Genomic DNA, 19,195 nt, shown 5'->3' on the forward strand with positions numbered 1-19,195 from the left:
CTTGTAGTGCAAATATCTTGAAAATAAAGAGGTTTAAGAGAAAATTGTCTGCTGCAAAGTTGATCACAGGACTGCTGACTTCCACTTGGTAACTAATTTAATTCAGAATTAACTCACCAGGTAGCGCACAGGCGCCAACAAATGTCGCATATATAAGCAACATATTAAACAACTTTCCAGCGTACAAATATTTGCTTCGTTTATATCTCAGTCCAGCGATGAGATACAAAATTGGTGTCTTCGACTAAGTTGAACAACTAAATAATACCTATTCGCATAGAACCTTATAAATTCGGAAAACACTCCCAAGATGGCGCTAGTGAGCCAAAACTTTATTTGCTTATATCTTAGTCCAGTTATGAAATACAAAATTGGTGTCTTCGATAAAGTTGATTAACTAAGTGAGAACTATTCGTCTAAAACCTTATTTGTTCAGAAAACACTCAAAAGATGGTGCTAATAGTCGAACATTTTATATCTCAGTTCAGTGATGATATACAACGTTGGTGTCTTCGACAAATGTGTTTATCTGAATGAGATCTAGTCACCCGAAAACTTATTAGTTGGGAAAACACTCACTAGATGGCGCTAGTGAGCAGAGATTTTATTTGCTTGTATCTCAGTCCAGTTATTAGATACAAAATTGATGTCTTCGACAAAGTTGATCAACTAAATGAGACCTATTCGCCTAAAACCTTTTTAGTTCGGAATACACTCAAAAGATGGCGCTAGCGATCGAACATTTTGATTGTTTATATCTCAGTTCAGTGATGAGATACAACATTGGTGTCTTCGACAAATGTGTTCAACTGAATGAGATCTATTCGCCCGAGAGCTTATTAGTTCGGAAAACATTCACTAGATTGCGCTAGTGGGCAAATATTGTATTTGCTTGCATCTCAGTTCTGTTATGAGATACAAAATTGTTGTCTTCGACAATGTTGAACAACTAAATAATATTAAGTCACATAAAACCTTATAACACTCACAAGATGGCGCTAGTGGGCAAAGATTTTATTTGCTGATATTTCAGTCAAGTGATAAGATACAAAGTTTGTGTCATGGACAATGTGGAGCAGCTAAATGAATACTATTCGCCTAAAACCATATTAGTTCGGAAAACACTCACAAGGTGGCGCAAGTGGTCAAATATTTTATTTTTTTTTTTATATCAGTCCAGCGATGAGACTGAAAAAAATCGAACTCTTGAAATTGGTATCTTCGATAAAAGTGTTCAACTAAATGGGATCTATTCGCCAAGAAACAAAGTTGTTTGGAAAATTTTCCCAAGATGGCGCTTGTAGACAAATATATTATTTACTTTTATCTCAATCTAGAGATTGGATACAAAGTTAGTGCTTTTGACAAAGTGGGAGAACTGAATGAGACCTATTCGCCTGGAAACTTATTACTTCGGAAATCACCTAAATGGCACTACTGGGCACACATTATGTTCGCTTATATATCAGTCCACTGATTAAATCCAAAGAAAGCTATTCGCCTAAAACCTTCTTAGTTTGGAAGTCATTCTCATGATGACGCTAGTCGACAAATGATTTATGCGCCTATATTGAAGTCCAGTGATGAAAAATTTGGTATCTTCGAAAACGATGATCAACTAAAGGAGATATTTTCGCAAAAAAAAAACATATTAGCTGGGAATTGCTTTTATGTGCGAAACATCAAGGAAACAACCAATAAGAAATTGGTCTGACTAGATCAAAACAATGGATACTTACTATCGGTTCGAGCAACAATCGCTTATTTTGGATGCAATGCTCCTTACATTTTTACATGAAACTTGACACCATTTAGATCTTTTGATTTTTTGAAGGGAGTGAAGAACGAAAAAACCGACAAATTGACTTATCCATCCATGAACTGAACTCCAAGGGTGAAGGGCGGCTGTCAAATGAGAGTAAAATTGAATAGCCACCAACCTAAGTCCAGAACCAGTTATATGACTAAAACGTGGAAAAGTAAAAATTATTATTCGCAAAATTACAGGTAATAAAAGCGCTTGAAAGATATTGTTTGCAAGCAGTTATTTACTACGCGCTACTGCAGTGCGTTGTTGCCAATTTAATCAGAAAATTCTACTTAATTCCCAAAATGATTTTTTCGAGAAAATTGATTACGCCTACGCCATTGTTTGGTCGTAGTTTTGTATGACTGTTTACCTTTTAGAACCAGCGACGCGTTGAGGTAGCAGTAAAGAGCCTTCCTTGCTGAACTCACTCGGTCCAAGAACTGTGACATTTGAGCGGGCACGCTTCAGTATACTCCCCAGGTATTCTGGCCAGCTCTAGTGTCAAAAATCTTGGACCGCGTGGATTCGGTTCTATCGGTGAATGAGACTATATGCATCAGTGATGCAGTAACTTCAACGATATAGTCGAATAATGTTGGCTTCAAATATTCACATCTGTAAAGTTGGAGTCCAATATTTGACTGTCATTGGACCGAAGGACTAACTTTTGATCAGCACTTACGAAATTCTGATATTGCCAAATATGTATTTCGATAACTGTCAGATTCGAGTCACATCCCAGACAACCATAAATCGCATGAAAGTTCACGTTATAACTCGTTTATTCATACTAATTACACCAAACTCGCAAAACACCGTGGATAAACTCGTCAGATTGATGAGTTTCCTCGTTTTAAACACTTTTTTTCTGAGTTCATTTGCACATTTTGCTTGGTCCCGTATACTCGTACAAAGTAAGTCGAATCAATCCGTAGCAGCTGTCAAATCAACATTTATTATCATATGTTAAGTCACATAAGATCACAGGTTAGTTCGGTAGAATATGTATACACTCGCAATGTACGTTATTATTCATCACATAATAAATGCACGCATATCGCCTCCACTTTTGTACGTAGAGGGCCTTTTCACGGCATCCTATAAGTGAAATTTTGCACATACAAAGCCTCCAGGTGATTTCGTTATACGTACACTTTGGTTGTCTGGGATTGTACACTAATAACTTGACCCAGAAAAAAATATTTTGATAGTTATGTTTCCATTATCAGCTGGCAAGTTTTATATAATCTTTTTGAAGACTATTCTGAAACATCTGTAAGTTTTTTTTGTAAATCAAAATATTTGATGTTAGATTTTATTTTGTTTTTGGAATAAATGGTTGAAAATTGAATTGAAGTCACTAAATGATTTTGTTCTGACATGCACCTTTCGCCTCTGAAATTTTTATTCTTTATGTTGCAATTTCTTTATCAGGGCACGTCCATAAATTACGTCACGCAAAGTTTTGCCATATTCATTTTCCTCAATTTTCCTCTGTATCACACTTTTTGTAAGGATTCCAATTTTTATATTGGTAGCCACGTTTCATTGTAACCCTCTCCTTCCTCTTCTGCACGTGACGTAATTTATGAATTACCCCTCACCAGCATTTTTTCCAACTTGTTTACATTGTAATGGGTCGAACTGCATGAAAATATGTTTGATTAATCTCGAAAATAAACTCATAGAACAGCTAGATATGGACGACACACTTTCAAGAATTTTTTTGGATCCCCACCATAGACTTGAAATTTTTTGGTGAAATAAGGTTTAATTTATGGGAATACGACAATGAATAACAATTGTGAGATACCTTGGGCGTTAATGGGTTAAGGTGGCACACTTGCCCCAAATCCCGCTATTGTTGAGCAAATATATGACCTAACAACTGATTATTCCATGCTACTATTTGGATTAGCCACGTTCGTATAATCTTTTTAGAACTGCAACTGAATGCACAAAATTCTTTTCTATATCGTATAACGTACCCAGACAACCAGAAATCGCATGAAAGTTCACGTTATAACTCGTTTATTCATACTAATTACATCAAACCCGCAAAACACCGTGGATAAACTCGTCAGATTGATTAGTTTCCTCGCATAAAACACTTCTTTTCTGAGTTCATTTGTACATTTCGTTTCGTCTCGTACACTCGTACAAAGTAAGTCGAATCAATCCGCAGCAGCTGTCAAATCAACATTTGTTATCATAAGTTAAGTCGCAGACGATCACAGGTTAGTTCGGTAGAATATGTATACACTCGCATTGTATGTTATTATTCATCACATAATATATGCACTAGAGTGATGCAAATTTCGAAATTTTTGCTCCCCTATGCTTAAACGATTTAAATTATGGTAAAAAGCATCCTCCCAAAATTTGAAATGATTTGGAAGAAATTTGACTGTGCACACGCCATTTGAAGTTTATATGGAGATTACTATGGAAAACGCCAACCTTCAGTGTTCAGCCCTCTATTTCTTCGTCATAATATTTTATGGAAAAGTGAATAAACTCTTCTCATGTGAAATTCTTCCAGCTACAACTTTGCCGAAGACCACATTTTGATTGGACGTCCGGAAAAATTGTTATTCATCATCATAAAGTTGGTTTGCATGTAGCATGCTTCACCAACTGTTCAGCAGGCAACCGTGGTTCTCCTGCCGGGAAGAATAGATCAAAGTAATCCAGGCTACTATGTTCTACAGCAAAACAGCAGTGTTGCTCTAAAAGTAGTTGAATGATCATCTCAGCATGGTTTAGACTTTGGAATCAAGAATAACAAATTATCCTTACGTCCCAACAAAATGTGGTCTTTAGCAAAGTTGTAGCTGGGAAGATTTTACATCGAAAGAGTGTGTTCGCTTTTTCATATTTTATTATGACGAGCAGATAGAGGATTGAATACAAAAGGTTTGGCTTTTCCATAGTAATTTCCATATAAACTTCAAATGGCGTGTGCTCAACCAAATTTCATCCAAATCACTTAAAATTTTGGGAGAATGATTTTCATCATAATGGACACCGTTTAAGCATAGGGGACCAAAAACTTCAAAATTTGCATCAGTCTAATATGCACGCATATCGCCTCCACTTTTGTACGTAGAAGGTATTTTCGCGACATCTTATAAGTAAAATTTTGCACATATAAAGCCTCCAGGTGATTTCGTTATACGTACATTTTGGTTGTCTGGGTAGAAAAGTGATCTCAGATTTAGGCAACGTCCGTACAAAAAAAAAGTAGTTGACTGAGATATTTGTGAAAATGCATCTCTGACTAGGGTTCCTAGTACCGACCACTTTTGACGAGTACCGGTTCTACGGTACTGTCACTCTCAGTACCGGTAGTACCGGTAAAATACCGGTACTGAAAGATTTTTTTGCAATGAATGTAAAGCATGCAGTATGGACAACAAAATTGTAACTTTTTCAAATTCGTTAATAAACACAAATTTGCTAAAGCATACTCTGCTTTAGTCACACTAAAAAAAAGTCACACTAAAAAAATGTGGTCTTGAAATAATAATAAGTAATCCGTTCCATCTTTATAAATCATGAAATACTCAAAAATATTTGTTAAAATTCAAGTTTTGTCTGACGTGATGGATCATATTCATTCAAATCTTTCCTTTCGCCATCTACAGTTGACCAGTTTCTAGGAAAGTGCAGATGAATTGTGTAATACTGTATGTGGTGCGAAAAATCGTTCAAAATGAACAATTTATTGACTTCTTTTATGTAATCACCCTTTTATTCCTAAAGCAGGTTTAAAAATGGAAATAGTGTTCAAGTACAATGTTTAACTACCGGAACAAAACAAAACTTTCAGACACGGACAAACCTCTTTCAAGGACCATTCAGATGTTGCTCGAATTGTTGCCTGAGAAATTCATTATCAACGAACTTTCCCAAACTTACATGTCGTTTATTGTGAAAAATATTTATTGAAACAAATGATTATTAGATTTTTCATCAGTACCGAAAATACCGATACTCAACGCTCCCCAGTACCGGTATTTCGGTACCAAAAAATTATCGGTAGTACCGGTACTTTCGGTACCGGTACTCCCGGTACCAAAACCCTATCTCTGACGCTCATAACATCATAAGTAGAACTAACATCTCCGAATAGTGCAAATTTAGGAAGGTTGTTTTCTCTTAAGGCTGCTTTCATACAATCCTAAAAGCTTTAATCAATCGCCGGAGAACAATTGCAAATAGTACGGTTATCGTTACCAATAATTAAGCTCAAAGTTGAAACCTAGCCTGTCTGTATCATATTTGACTAAAAAAGGATGCCAAATTGCTCAGTTCCGCAACGATACCCCCCCATTATATGTGTAATATTCGCACAGCCCATTCCCCCCTTTTATTTGAATCCCGGAAAATTTTCAAGGTCGCGACCCAGCCCTAGCTACAATTTAGCAACTAAACCGGCAACCGGCCATCTGAATACTGCAACATAGTCATATCTCTCACCAGAACGCGTGTATACAGCAGCTTTGAAACAGTGCCGCCGTCCGCCACTTACGTCGTAATTCGATCGAATTAGACGAGCTTTTTGATTTAATTCACTTAACATATTGCCCCCCGCTTCCATATGGCTGGTACGGTGCAGCCCTGGGATTACCCAGCCGTGGATTCAACGTTGGCTTAGTTTCTACAAAATGATTGTCGAATACCCGCGGGAGCAGCTGGACTCATCCCACACTGGTCACAATCCGAACAGAGTGCAGTCGTGAGTGGGTGTGATATAATAGCGTGCGGTCTTGAGTCCGGAACCTGGCAAAACATCCGAATGGACATCAAATCCTGGGTAAGTAAATTGTGCAATAACGGGGAAAGCACGTGAGTAAACAGAGCACGCAAAGCAATGGAGGAAATGTGTCCTCCGAGACAAATACAGGAAACCCCAGAAATGCTCCCACGGGACAACGCGCTGCATCGTCGCACAGTGGGCGAAATCGGACCCGTATTCGGACTTGTTTGAAGCCACTCTCTTCCTGGTATTACAACAGCTAGTCCATATTGGTATAGCATACAATATGCCTGTCCTGAAAATTCGTTTGAAAATCAAAAGCTTGTTCGTAAGACAAAGTTTTGATTTTCTATTAATAAGAGAATACAGACATTTTACATATTTGTTACATTTGGCATGAATGCCCTAAATGTGATTTTTGAAAGTGAAATTTTTATCCAGCGTGAGCCCTAGATGAAGTTAAGTATCATATGACCAATTTATTGGAACCCCTCTCATCGATACAAGCTTTTGGTTTATGTGGGAATATTATAAGTTGTTTGGAAGCATTAGTAGAAGAAAAAAAATATATATATATATGTATATATATATATATATATATATATATATATATATATATATATATATATATATATATATATATATATATATATAAATATATTATATATATATATATATATATATATATTATATATATATATATATATATATATATATATATATATATATATATATATATATATCTATATATATATATATATATATATATATATATATATATATATATATATATATATATATATATATATATCCAATCTTTTTTGCAATCCACTACAGATAATATGCAGGCTTTGGAGTCATTCACAAACAAAGATTTTTGACATTCGTGAACCTGACGTAACTTACCTGTGAAAATATTGTATAATATTGGATTCAAAATGCTGCCTTGAGGAACATCAGCTCTTATAGGGAATCTTTCAGACTTGGAGTCCTGATAGTTATCCTGACAGAAGACTTTGGATTGTTCCAACTACATGTTCAATTTCACCCACTGTGCATTTCAAGAACAAACCAGGAAAGCTGGAAAGACATGTGGAAATTCTGCGAGGGAAATTCACTGTTAAGCCGTGTCTGGTTTGGTTTGGAGGGGAAGGTAAACTATGTTTGGGGTATAAAAGCAAATGTTCTGACGAAATTGTTGCTCAGTTTTGGTTTGTGTCGTGTCCTTCGTGTAACCGTTGCTCCCCAGCAGGATGGAGATATCGGTGGAAGAATCGGAATTTTGTGAGGAGACCAATTTCGACTCTCCATGTCCTAGTCCGATGGAGGAGAAAACGTTCAACATGGATTTCCTAACCATCAACGGTCACTTCACGCCTAAATCTGCGTATTCATCTGCGTGTTCAACGCGTAGCGTTAGTTTGGCCAACAGTCCGGTTCCTCCGGATGATGGCGAAGATGAAGGCAACTATGCTACGATCAATGTTCTTCAACCGAAACACATTTTCCCAGCTACGGGCCGAACTACTCCAGTTTTCACCTGGAATCCTCTGCCCACGGCCAACGGTATCGTGTACGCGAAAAACAAAGACAGTGAAGTGAAGTTTTCCAGGGTAATTAAGTGAGGGATGATCCAATTAAGATTCGAATAAAGCGTGTGTATTTTCCTATCGATTGCAGTTCGAGGATGATTCATCGGATTCGGAAAGTACGCACCTCAGTGATGCCGAAGAAAAAACTGACCAGAACAAACCCAAGGACTGCTACCCGAACTGTGATGTCAATGTGTGGTTACGATCCTGTGAGCAGGAGATTGTCGAACCCATCGAGGGAAAAGTGAGGGGCGTGGTGCCGGAATGGTTGACCGGGAGCTTACTGCGGAACGGACCAGGGAGTTTGAAGGTGGGAGAGATGACGTTCAACCATCTGTTCGACAGTTCAGCTCTGCTGCACCGGTTCAACATCGAGGACGGGAAAGTGACATACCAGTGTCGGTTTCTGAAGTCGGATGCCTACAAGAAGAACCGAGCCGCGCAACGGATTGTGGTTACGGAGTTCGGGACTAGTGCTGTACCGGATCCCTGCCACACGATATTTGACAAGTGAGTTGAACTGCTTTGTTATGAAGATTAACTTCCAACATAGCCACCAGAAAGCACTTGTAGTACAGTGGGATTCCGTTTTTGGCATGCTCCGGTTTTGGCAAGCTCCGATTTTGGCACCCCCCGATTTTGGCAACATTTTCCAATACTATTAAAATTTGTACTTTTTTGTAAATATTATCGTGTATGTTGCTTTAGTCATTTGAATAGCATGTCACCTCCACACCAATTACATTCTAAAGCTCAATTTTCGTCGATATTTCCCCAAATCTCACCAACTACTAAGGACTCGCGTACGCGCTTATTTACTTCAGAATGGTCATTGGTCGTACATTGACAACGTTTCATGAGGTCAATAATCTCCACCAGAATCTCAACTAAAGACTCTTTTCTTGGGCATTTATATTGAGTGACCAGCCCACTTAAGTCTGCCAGTAGGTGATACAATAAAAAAACACTTTTCTTCAGATTAGGAACCGCTTGTTTGAACAAAGCACCAGCACCGACATAAGAGCAACAAAAAATCTATGACTCACCCAGAGTTACAATCATAAATCTTGTCTCTTCTTTTTGGCTCACTGTCTTTATTATTATGGATTTAAAAACATACACAGTTAGAAAAAATCACCGACGTCGGTAGTTCATTTACAGAAATCTCAAAAGCTGAACGGTCGGTAATCCGTTCAGTAAACGAAAAAATTACCGAAAGGACTAATTTGAACCCGACGGATGAGCTGTCAAAATTACCGGTAGATCGGTAGTGGTTACCGAAGTTCCGCTTCTACTCGGTAATGGTATTTACCGAATCATCGGTTATTTTGGAATGAGGCAGCGAAATTGTAATAAATCAATGCATACGCTTTTTTTTACAACAAAAATTTATTTACATGGCACACATAATCTCCTTTTTGGCACAATTCTTTCAATTGGTGGGACACGTTCCCTCTCTCGACATGCTCTGTACCTGGGAGGGAGGCACAGATACTACACACGAAATATGATACAAAACTATTCCAAACTGCAAGATAACTCCAGCTCACTAACGACAATCAAGGCAGGCTTGGAGAAAATCGCTGGTTTTCTTTTAATGTGCACCTTCGATCTTTCTGGACAAACATGAGAAAATGACCAAAGTGTTCTGTGTATTTTTTTTTTTCATTTTTATTGAAAAAGAGTAAAAATATGCGTGTTTCAATACTTTACATTCAATAAAAATAAAAAGGTGCTATCGTGGCATTGCTTTTGACTGTGTTGCAATTGATTGACAACCGATTGTTGTCAACTTTGATGAAACGCAAAAAATTGTTTTGATGAATTACGCGCTTTTATCATGTTTGTCCACTCTTTAAGATCTGGGCTCACAGTGACAGTTCGTGACAGCAAAATCTCGGCTCACCATGACGTACATAAATTTTGTATTGGTTTCTCCCTCCCAGCTCTGTACCTTCACGAAATGCTGCTGACTTCAGGCGCATCATTGAAGGGTTCATATTCGTCGTGCTCCTTTCATTCCTATAACAACATGTATATACGTACAGATCCCTTACAGATCATCCTCTGATGTGAGCCAAAAAATAAATAACTAACCTGTAAAGTCACCTCCCAATCACTTCTTCCAAGCAGATATTAAAGAACATTTCCCAAAAACAAACGGAATGGAACGGGTCTACATATTAGATCGCGGTTTATGTACAAGAGTCGATTGAAAATACCATTATGGCGGATTTGACGTTTCTTGTTCCAAATTACCGACTACGGTATTCATTACCGACAGTTCAGCAGAATATTTCACCGAAGCCCGCACTTTAGCTTGTTTAACGATTTATCGGTAAAAATTTTCACCGATATCGTTAATCTTGAATCAATTCACCGAAATTCCGTTTTTTTTTTCGCAGATTTCAGTAATTAAGCCGGAATATACCGAAACGTCTGTAATTTTTTTGATCACCGATCTTTTTCGGTAATTTCATTTACCGAACTCATAGAGTCTGTTTAAGTGTGTAGCGCATGTAAAAACCAAGGGTGGTACTGGCGGCTCTTTATTGCTACCCCAACGTGTAGCTGGTTCTAAAATGTAAACAACCATACAAATATACGACCAAACAATGGTAAAGGCGTAATCAATTTTCGCGAAACCGTCTCTTGTATGAATTGAGCATAATTTCCTGATTAAATCGACAGCAGCGCATTGCAGTAACACGTCGTATATAACTGCTTGTAAACAATATCTTTCAAACGCATTAATTAGCTGAAGTTTTGCGAATAAATATTTTTACTTTTCCGCGTTAAGCCTTAAAACTGGTTCTGGACTTGGTGGTCGGCTTTTCAATTTTACTCCCAGTTGACAGCCGCCCTCCACCCTTGGTAAAAACACAACTCAATAGTATATACAAATATTGACAATTCGAGTGACAATTAGAAGTTCGGCAGTCAAAACTGCGGTGAAGTTCGGCGTCGGCATTCTAATTTGGTGCTTCGTCGACGCATAAGGATTACCTTTGTCGGCGTAGCACTTCGGTAGAATGCCGACGCCGAACTTCGGCGAACTTTTGGTGATATTTCATTTCTCTTATGAACTTCGGTCTAAAGTTAATCTGAATGCACAATATGTACAGCAAAATGTCGTGTTTCATAACTTTTATTAAATTTCATTATATAACATGACAAATGCGAATACAAAACTACAATTTATTCTCAATAATATCATTGAAGCGTGCGATAAATACGACTGAGAGTGTTTTAACTATTTTTCTGTGGCATTGGTGTGTATATTAATCTTCTTGCGTCAGCTTTTTAAAGCTACGTTCCCTCTTTTCTATAGACTCTGTAAGGCGTTAGGTTTGTTAAGAGACGATCCACAGTTCTGTAATCAAGGATACGGGTCTCAACATCATCAAAATGTTCCTTACGAGCTGAGTCTATGAATTTCCTAACTGTACCCTGGAGAATCCTTTAGGGATTCTTGGTTCTTGTGGGACTTCTTAGAAATTTCAACGAATTTATGAGGATATCTGCAGATTCCAAGTGGACACTGAGGACTTCTTGAGGGATCCTTAGAGTGTATAATTGGTTATGAAGAATTATGTCCAAAATTTGGTGATTCCTAATATACTCTAGGGCATCCTGTAAATTTTAATTTTATTTCCGGCGAAAGCTTGGGGATTTTGAAAAGGTTCCCATAGGAATTTGAGGTGTGCTAGTGGTAGCCTAATAATAATAAACATAAAATGAGAATTTTCAGCAACATCGCAGCGGAATTCCAAGATATTAACTCCTAGCAAAATCCTTAGCAAGATCCTGAGAACTCTATGTAAGATCCTACGGATGCTTGGCAAGATGCTTCAGAGCTCAAGCGTTTTTTCTGTATATTTCTTATGAGAACCTGAAGATTCCTATAAGGTTCTTGAGGTTTCATAACAGGATCCTGTAACTTTCAGTTGATTCCATAAGGTAAGAGCAAAACATATATCAAGCTCAATTCAAATTATTTCAAGTAAAAATTAAATTCTACAGAAATATAAATCACATTTAAGCATCATCTCATGTTTATGTTTGCCCTTTTGATTACAGTCAATCATGTACTATAAAATGCTTTACTTTATCAGAAACATAAATTGAAAGAGCAATTCTAAACATCCCGAATTTTTCAAATTTTACGCTGAAGTTCAAAAGTTAAACTGATTTTAAATGTTCATTCAATTAAAGAAAAAAGCCAATAACGTTTTGCAATAACCAGCGCTTTTGATTCGTAAATACGTTTTTAAAAGAAAACATTTTTTTTTTCGAGTCCTTTCATAGTTTTAAGAAAATGTCCAGTTCTTGAATAAAGGTCACTTATGCGATTATTGGTTTTACAAGGCCCTTTTATACAAAAAATTACATAAAGCTTCTAAAAAATAATTGAAAACGTTGAGGAGAAAAAACGCCACCAGAAAAACGTTTGCCAGATTTAATATTACGGGGCTATAGATTCATAGCATAGTACAACCCCTCGGAAAAATGCTTCGAAGTGAACCTTTTCGAAGTCTCAAAGCCATAAAAATTATGTATTAATATTGTAATGAGGTTTTCAAAACCAATAGTTGAAAAATAAAATTTGAAATATGGTTTCCGATTTTGGTACGGTTCCGTTTTCGGCAACTGAAAATTTAAACTTTGTTGCCAAAAACGGAATCCCACTGTATTAGTTGTTTAGAATGTTCAACGGGATTTTGAATTTGTAGAAAAGATCTTCGGTAAAGTTGCTATGTTGGTTCTCGCATTAATTTAATTTTTGATTCACCTTTACACCACCACCACAATTCACACTAATTTTGATGTTTTCTCTGGGGACAACCTCAATTGATTCATGACCCAATTGATTTATACCGTTTTGTCCGAACACTCGGTTTTTGAATAGCGATTTGGTTGAAATGTTTCGCTGAAATATGTCATCAAATTTCCAAGGAATGGGAGTCAATTACAACTCAATTTTAACGTCTTCCAATCTATTTTATACATCGGGAGTAGTTATCAATCCCTAGATCGAGGTCAGTAAAACAAGCTCAGATAAATTTATTTGTGAAATCATTAATTTGAATGCGATTTATTCGTGCTGTACGGAATTTTAATCAAAGTGTTCGGAATATGAGACATTTTCGGCATTTGAATCAAAATGTTGTTTGCTACCGTTTTGACTCATATTCCGAAAAATTAAGGCCAACAAAGACTTCAAATGCATCTAGAGGGTATAAATTAGCTCATATATGTTTAGTATTCTAGCTTTTCAACTTGTTTAGTATTCTTTGTAATGTATTCGAATCCTTTGAGCAGAATCTCAATAGAGACTAAAAAGTAGATTGCAGTACCTTGTACCTTTAAATTCCATCCTAAATGCTTATCTTTGACAGATACGCGTATTTCGGCTACTACTTGCAGTCTTCTTCAGTGTCAGTTACTCTTATCCACTGTGGATATGAGTAACTGATATTGAAGAAGACTGCAAGTGGTAGTCGAAATACGCGTATCTGTCAAAGGACATTTTTTTTTAAATTATCGGACAGGTTTGGGCCGGAGGTTCTCCGATTTGTATAAAATGTTCACCACAGGTAGAGCTCGTGGATATATGACCAAAAGTGAAATTCAAAAAAATTATAGTGGCCTATTCTCCCGGAAAACTCTAGATGAATTTTCACGATTTCCCTATAAACCTCAAACTTTAAAAATTTTAATCTCCTGAACAATGCATCGTAGAACAAAAGTCTTTTTGTAAAATCGCAAGGAAATTTCAGCAATCCATTAGAAATATAAAAGGAAAAACATTTCCCGGAAAATTTTTCACCATGGGGAAAATAGTCGGATAAATAGCGGAAAAACTATCGTCTGTATCATAAAAATTTTTCGAAATAATATTTTTTGTTCCATTAACCCATACTCTAACTTTCGTCCATAGACACCAAAGTGGTATCATTTATCATTTAGGCGCCAGAACTGAAAAACCGATGACCACCCGCACGCTTCTTATAGGAAAATGTGTTCTATTGTGGGCCTCATAACCGTGCGCTAACGTCGACGGAATTGAAGGAGCAGTCGGTGACAGTGAAGTTTCGATAGGACTTGGGTAACGTTGCTTGTGATGTCTAACAGAGAGTGCAGGTACTGAGGAGTTAGGTGAGCTCAGAGTACCAAAAAGTTATTGACAGAATGAGACTTACCATCCGCGTTGGGATGCCCGGGCTGCCCTTAAAATTCCTAATTTTAGTATTACGTAATAAATTTATGATGTTGTCTAAGGTGGCTAGCTATTTTTATGCCCCCTCGACTTACTTTTGGCTTAATCATTGAATGAATAACACCTACCTTTGAAACAAGTTTTGACACATCACCAGCATAGACACCCCTATAATGCCACAAACAGTTGATTTATCTACAGTATTGGACAAAACATTTGCAGCTTTTTCGATTTTCTACACAAAATTATCAACTTTGGTAAGTTAAATCTCAATTATTTATGGACCAGTTTAAATGAAATTTTCACAGTATATCAGACATAACTTGAATAAACTTGAAATTTTAGAAAGAAAAAAATCAAAATTATTCATCTGAAATCTAATAGCTGTACACAAAAACTGTCTTTACCAAACTTGTTCATCTCTTTGTAATCTAAAACTTTGCTAAAAATACCATGAAATTATTCCATAAATGTTATGTCATCAAAATTCGTCCAAAATTCACTTCAGTCAAACCGTTACTGCTGTTACTCGCGATTGGAAAAATTAATCAAATAATTATAAATAATTCGGATCTCGCTCTTTAAAGTGGACCATTTTGTATGGAAAATCGAAAATGTTCTAAATGTAATGTCCAATACTCAGAGCCGTAGCGTGGTATTATGGCGCCCTTGGCGAACTTCCATTTTAGCGCCCCTAAATCAAAGCTCATCAAAAATTATTTTTGAAACACTTTGAGCGATTTCTACAAGAATTTTTATGAAAATCATCAAAAGTTTCATAATTAGTTAACATATTTTCTTAAGTTCAGAACGCATTACACTATTGACTAAAATCCGTCAAAAAATATGTTTATTTTTTTATTTGTCCAATGAAAATTTTCTGAGAACATTTTAATGTTATCTGAAAGATGCTCTGAAAAATTCCGAAGAAATTTATAGTTCATCTGGTTAGATGTTTCTAGCAAAATTTTCAAATTATGGTGAAATACATTTTTTTAAAGAAATCCTCCCAAACATCCATCTGTATTTTGGCAGAGTTTTGAATTTTTTTGCCCTGAAGAACTAGAAAGAATTTAGGAGCTTATGCCCGAAATAGAATTCGAAAAGAAAAAAAATCAAATATATTTCATTTTTCAAGATATTTGTACAGAAACCGAAGAAAATTGTTTAAGATTTGAAAAGAACTTTTTTTTTATAAATTTTGCGTAGATTTAGTCAAGCTTTTCTCTAGAAGTGGAAGCAATGTGGAAATCACAAATTTTGTAACTAATCAATAATAAATTACTTGAAATACATCAAAGAGTAGCCCCTCAATTATGTATTCAAATGATAATCGATATAACCATTGCCTTTGAAAGCTGTTTTCACAGTAAGATACCAAATAAAAAGGAAGTATTTACAAAAATTTTAATTTTTTTTTAGAATCTTTTAATTGAAATCCACGGTGGATGAGAAGGTTGATCGAGGATCTATAAGAAGAAAGTTAACCATATATATTTTCGATGAAAAAAACATCAAATACACAAGAAAAATCTCAATCACTGCCAGGTCAAATCTTAATAAAAAATATCGAAGAGGTGTAAAACGTAACATTCAACCATTCTACTACAATCTTTTATGGAACACCAAACGAGTTTCAGCTTGTATAGAACATTCTTTAGGTTATTAAAAATGTATTATAGATTCTAAAATTATGTCTGCTCTGGGAATTTTCGAGCAGTAAAAAATCAAATGAAGATTTAAAAATTACTCAACATTTTTTCAGAATGACACTTGAAATTATGTATAAGACCGATCAAGACGAAGCTCTGCTTAGAATCCTGTCCTTGATTTTGAGAGAATCTTGACCAATTTTCTGTTGAAATTCTGCCCAGATTTTCGTGGATCCCGCTCAGGGTTATATTAGATTCATGCACATTAGGGTGCGGCTTATTTTTCGAAAGTTCTCAAAACCAAAAAATCATGTGCTCTTCTGGATTTGAATCACGTGAAAAGGGAAACCTCAAATATGATCCAAAAATATTGAGATTTAGAGGTAGCGCAAGCGACTTTCATATTTTTCTATATTATGTCCAATAATTCTTCTGAAATTATTACTGATAAGATTTTTTCAACATTCGATATTCCCTAATTTAATATCTTCAAAATAAATACCAAGTGTTTCACGCACCCTTGGCGGGTGCTAATTGGCCACCAGTAAATTTTTATTGGCAGGAATTTCACGCGATCGTAAGAAAATTTTCTGCCACGCAAAAAAAAAAAGATTGTTTTAATTGATTATTATGAGTCGGCAGACATCATGATGATTTCAATTCAAAAAAAGGTTATGGTTCATACACAACTTCTTGGTTGATGTTTGTTCAATCATAAGCTCATTATAAAACCAATGTTAGTTTTATTCCGTGTATTAGGATATCGTAAAAGATTTAATACCGCTAGTTGAGCTCAATAAGGCTATACAATAGCTCTTATGATTGTTTTATAGCATTCTACAAGGGTAGATGTATTCATACGATACAAAACTAAGAAGTTTAGAAACGGATTTAAGGTATAGTCTTAACAACCTCCTGTAGTGTGGGCCTTTTCGGGCTTAACGGAGTTTTATCAAAGGTTTATTAAGGTTGTTAAGACTAATAAGTTCTAAAATGAGTTTTAACGATATGGTGGTTACAACAGCTTGTAGTAAATGAAAAAACTAAAAATGTTACTTGGGAACCTGGCCAACCGCACGCTACGGCACTGCCAATACTGTATATAGGCTCCTATATATGACTCCTTCAAACTTTCACATTCTCAGGTAGATTAAACCGAAAAACTGATTTCAATCTTCAAAAGAATAACTTATTGATCTCAAATTCGTCACCCCGCTAAGCGTTTTCTGTTAACATCGTACTTTCGAATTGGTCTGGGGTTAAATAAACCTCAGAATACCATTAGGCAGCGTCCATTTATTACGTAACGCTAAAATTGAAAATTTTCGACCCCCTCCCCCCGTCCGTAACGTTTTTTGTATGATTTTTTTAAATTTTTGTATGATCCGTAACACTTGAACCTACTCCCCCCCTCCCCCTAGAGCGTTACGTAATTTGTGGATGCCGCCTTAGAGATTCAAAGTTGCTTTTTGTTTGAAGTGTTGCACTCTTTTTCGAATAACATATTCCTAATAATATTTAACCTATTATTTCCAGAATCGCTGCCATCTTCCGCAAACCAGGAGAAAACAACTCCGACAACGCGATGATATCGATCTACCCCTTTGGCGATGAGTACTTTGCCTTCACCGAGAGTCCAATCATCCACCGGATCGACCCGCAAACGCTGGGCACCGAAGCGAAGCTGAACGTATCCGACTACGTTGGAATAGTTAACCACACGTCACATCCACACGTCATGTCCGATGGTACCGTGTACAACCTGGGCTGCTCCGTTACCAAGACGGGACCGGCCTACACTATCATCTGCTTCCCCCATGGTGAGAATATGTTCGAAAACGCCCGGATTGTGGCGTCCGTGCCGGCCCGCTGGAAGTTCCACCCCGGATATATGCACACTTTTGGGATAACGGAGAATTTCTTCATCGTGGTGGAACAACCGCTGAGTGTTTCCGTTCCGTCGATGTTGGTCAGTCAAATCCGGAACGAACCAATGGCTTCGTCGTTGAAATGGTTCGAGAATCAGCAGACTTACATCTACCTACTGGACAGGGATACCGGAGAGCTGAGGCATACGTTTCAGGCGGAGTCATTCTTTTACCTTCACATCATCAACCAATACGAGAAAGACGGACATGTTGTTCTGGATATCTGTTGCTATAAGGACCCCGCCATGCTCAACTGTATGTATATCGACACGATGAAGAGCATGCAACAGAATCCAGACTACGCCAAGATGTTTAGAGGTCGTCCGCTACGGTTTGTGCTTCCTTTGAACTACAAGGATCGGATGCGAAGTTCTACCACAAGTATTTTCTCCGTGAGTCGACCCTGGAGCTGTTTGATCAAAAAACTGAGTGCGGATGACGATGAGAAGAAGATAGACGAAGACCGTGGAGATGTTACCCTGAAGAACTTAGTCACACTGGAAAACACCAAAGCGACAGCATACGTTATGCCCGATGAAAGCATATTCTGCAAACCGGAGTTGCTCTGCGACTTAGGATGTGAAACTCCAAGGATCCACTATGAGGAAAACTTGGGCCGAGATTACCAGTACTTCTATGCAATCAGTTCGGACGTTGATGCTAGCAATCCGGGCACGCTGATCAAGGTGGACGTCGTGAACAAGACCAAGCTTACCTGGTGTGAGGAGAACGTATATCCGAGCGAGCCAATCTTTGTGCCAAGCCCATCTCCACAGACGGAGGACGATGGCGTAGTCCTAGCGGCTATGGTTTGGGGTCGCGAAGAGGAGAACCGAGTCGGACTGCTGATACTGGACGCCAGGACGTTCACCGAGATTGCCCGGAGTGAGTTCATCACGCCCGGTCCGGTGCCCAAGTGCCTGCACGGATGGTTCCAATCGTCATCGAAGCGAGCTGAGCAATAACCCTGCTCCCATAAATCAATCAATTGCTACTGCTTGCCCTGCCAATATAGTGGGTGTCCTTTGATTTGATGTCCGATGTGTAGACAAATGTGCTCAATTATGCATGCACGCGGAATAAAGTCCATTATCACCTGGCATGATGGGCACATTTGATATTCGTGTATTGATGTTAGACGCCGTGGTCACAAATAAAGTTGATGTTTTACTAACACGCAATACTTATTCCCGTGCATAGGGGTTCGAAAGATAGCCTGCCAATATTGGGA

At 37.3% G+C, this 19,195-nt stretch overlaps 1 protein-coding gene across 2 annotated transcripts; it reads left to right on the forward strand.

Moving 5' to 3' along the window:
* Positions 1–5,913: 5,913 nt before the first annotated feature.
* Positions 5,914–19,138, forward strand: LOC5577639 (carotenoid isomerooxygenase). Of its 2 annotated transcripts, XM_001656587.2 has the most exons (4): positions 5,914–6,629; positions 7,779–8,185; positions 8,253–8,674; positions 17,573–19,138. In XM_001656587.2, the coding sequence occupies exons 2-4, from the start codon at positions 7,826–7,828 to the stop codon at positions 18,927–18,929; spliced, it is 2,139 nt and encodes a 712-aa protein (XP_001656637.1). In that variant the 5' UTR covers positions 5,914–6,629; positions 7,779–7,825; the 3' UTR covers positions 18,930–19,138. The 2 variants fall into 2 exon arrangements, with proteins under 2 accessions (XP_001656637.1, XP_021693849.1); XM_021838157.1 differs by lacking the exon at positions 7,779–8,185.
* Positions 19,139–19,195: the final 57 nt, after the last annotated feature.

The sequence above is a fragment of the Aedes aegypti genome, chromosome 1 (assembly GCF_002204515.2).
Source record: "Aedes aegypti strain LVP_AGWG chromosome 1, AaegL5.0 Primary Assembly, whole genome shotgun sequence".
Classification (NCBI taxonomy): domain Eukaryota; kingdom Metazoa; phylum Arthropoda; class Insecta; order Diptera; family Culicidae; genus Aedes; species Aedes aegypti.